Here is a 2,007-nt window from a genome sequence, read left to right on the forward strand (position 1 = left end):
GAATTGTTTGTGTGAAACGAAGACTTGAGACGATTTATTTTTCACCTTTTTTTGCAACTATTCATACACAATTTACATCCTTTATTTCTTTCTTTCTTTTTCATCATACAATACAATAATGTATACAAGTAGCAGCACAAGCTTCTTCATTGCCCTTTTTGCCTACCAACAAGATATTACTACATCTTTCTGTCTCCCAATCTTGGGGTTAAAGCCAATAATTTATAGCAAGTGTAAAAAGTTTACCTACTTTAAATATCAGTAATTTTATTACTTATTAATTAGCCACTTCCAGTGGAGTAATAATCTTTTAATAACAAAAATTGAAATTGAATCAAGTTGAATCATACCTATCAATATCTGTCATCTCCTCATTCACCCACCTCGATAACCATTTTAATAAATTGAACCGATTGATAGTAAGTCGATTCGATTTGGGTTTGGAAAACAAAAGGGATGGATCCACCTAGCACTAGACACATCAAAAAGCTCTGTACACATCCATCCTTTAAAAAGGAACCAAACTCTCCACTTTAAGACAAAACAAAAAACTCTCTCTCTCTCTCACTCTCTCAATCCTTCCTTTTGTTCTTTTTCACTCTCTGTATTCACATGACTCGCCCTCTAAGGTTCCTAGGCGGCGTCCTCAACTCCACCGCCAACATCCCGCCACCGCCGCCAACAAACGAAGTCACCGTCGACTCTGATTTCGTCGTCATCTTAGCCGCCCTCCTATGTGCTCTAATATGCGTGCTCGGACTCATCGCCGTCGCTCGCTGCGCCTGGCTCCGCCGGCTCACTACCCCTTCCTCCGCCGCAACCGCACATCCACCACCGCCGCCTTCTTCCGCCAACAAGGGTATCAAGAAGAAAGTCCTCAAGTCCCTCCCTAAACTCACCTACCAAAACTACAACTCCGCCGCCACCGCCACCATCGCGGTCGGAAAATTCACCGAGTGCGCGATCTGCCTGGCGGAGTTCGTGGGTGAGGATGAAATCAGACTGCTGCCTCAGTGCGGTCACGCTTTCCACGTATCTTGCATCGACACGTGGCTTGGGTCCCACTCGTCGTGCCCTTCCTGCCGTCAGATTCTGGTGGTCGCACGGTGTCAAAAGTGTGGTGGGTTTCCAGGGAATCCCAGCTCCTCCTCCTCCTCCAGCTCCGTCCCCGCTGTAAATTCCGCCACCGACTGTAGTAGTAACAGTGAAGCCAGATTAAAACAAGGGGAAGATCATCATATCAATAGTTTCTTGCCTTAGATTTTATTTGTTATGAGGTTCAATCTTATCCTTCTAATTCTTTTCCCTTTTATTAAAAAATGAATATATATATATATATATATATTAGATTAGGTTTTACTTAGATGAATTGTCAAATTTAGATTTTTCTTTTTCATAAGAGCTTTGTAATTAGTAATTATGTATGTATGTATGTATGAGTATGAACTCAATAGACTTGAAAATTAATCACCTCCTAATTGATAATTGAATGAAACAAGCTTATGGCTGAAACTTCAAAAAAAAAAAAAAATTACTTTGTGAATGCATTTGTCATGACAAGAAAGACAGTAATTTTTGGCTTGATTTTATGAGGAGAGTAGATAAATTTAACACGACAAAGTTATTAGCATGTGGTGTGGCTGCCTATCCAACAATCCAAACCAACACAAATGGACAAAATAAATCTAATTATTTACTCTCTCCGTCCCAAATTATATGTTAATATAGTCATTTTTACACAAATTAATAAAACATGTTTTTAAGATTATTTTTAGACATATTTTTAATTATATAGACTAAAATATCCTTATAACTATAACTATTTATATTTGAAAAATTTGTAACAAATGAGGGAATGTATGAGGGTAGAATTGGTAAATAAAATTAATGTTCCTCAAATTTGTCAAAATTTGTATCTAATTTGGGACAAAAATATATGTTTATTTTAGCATCTAATTAATGTTCCTCAAATTTGTCAAAATTTGTATCTAATTTGGGACAAAAATA

The 2,007-nt window shown here is 37.6% G+C and overlaps 1 protein-coding gene across 1 annotated transcript; it reads left to right on the forward strand.

The window, feature by feature from the left end:
* The first annotated feature begins 612 nt into the window (after window positions 1-612).
* LOC139881347 (RING-H2 finger protein ATL80-like) lies at window positions 613-1,260 on the forward strand. Its single transcript, XM_071865834.1, has one exon. The coding sequence runs from the start codon at window positions 613-615 to the stop codon at window positions 1,258-1,260; it is 648 nt and encodes a 215-aa protein (XP_071721935.1).
* Window positions 1,261-2,007: the final 747 nt, after the last annotated feature.

Source organism: Rutidosis leptorrhynchoides, unplaced genomic scaffold (genome assembly GCF_046630445.1).
Source record: "Rutidosis leptorrhynchoides isolate AG116_Rl617_1_P2 unplaced genomic scaffold, CSIRO_AGI_Rlap_v1 contig143, whole genome shotgun sequence".
Classification (NCBI taxonomy): domain Eukaryota; kingdom Viridiplantae; phylum Streptophyta; class Magnoliopsida; order Asterales; family Asteraceae; genus Rutidosis; species Rutidosis leptorrhynchoides.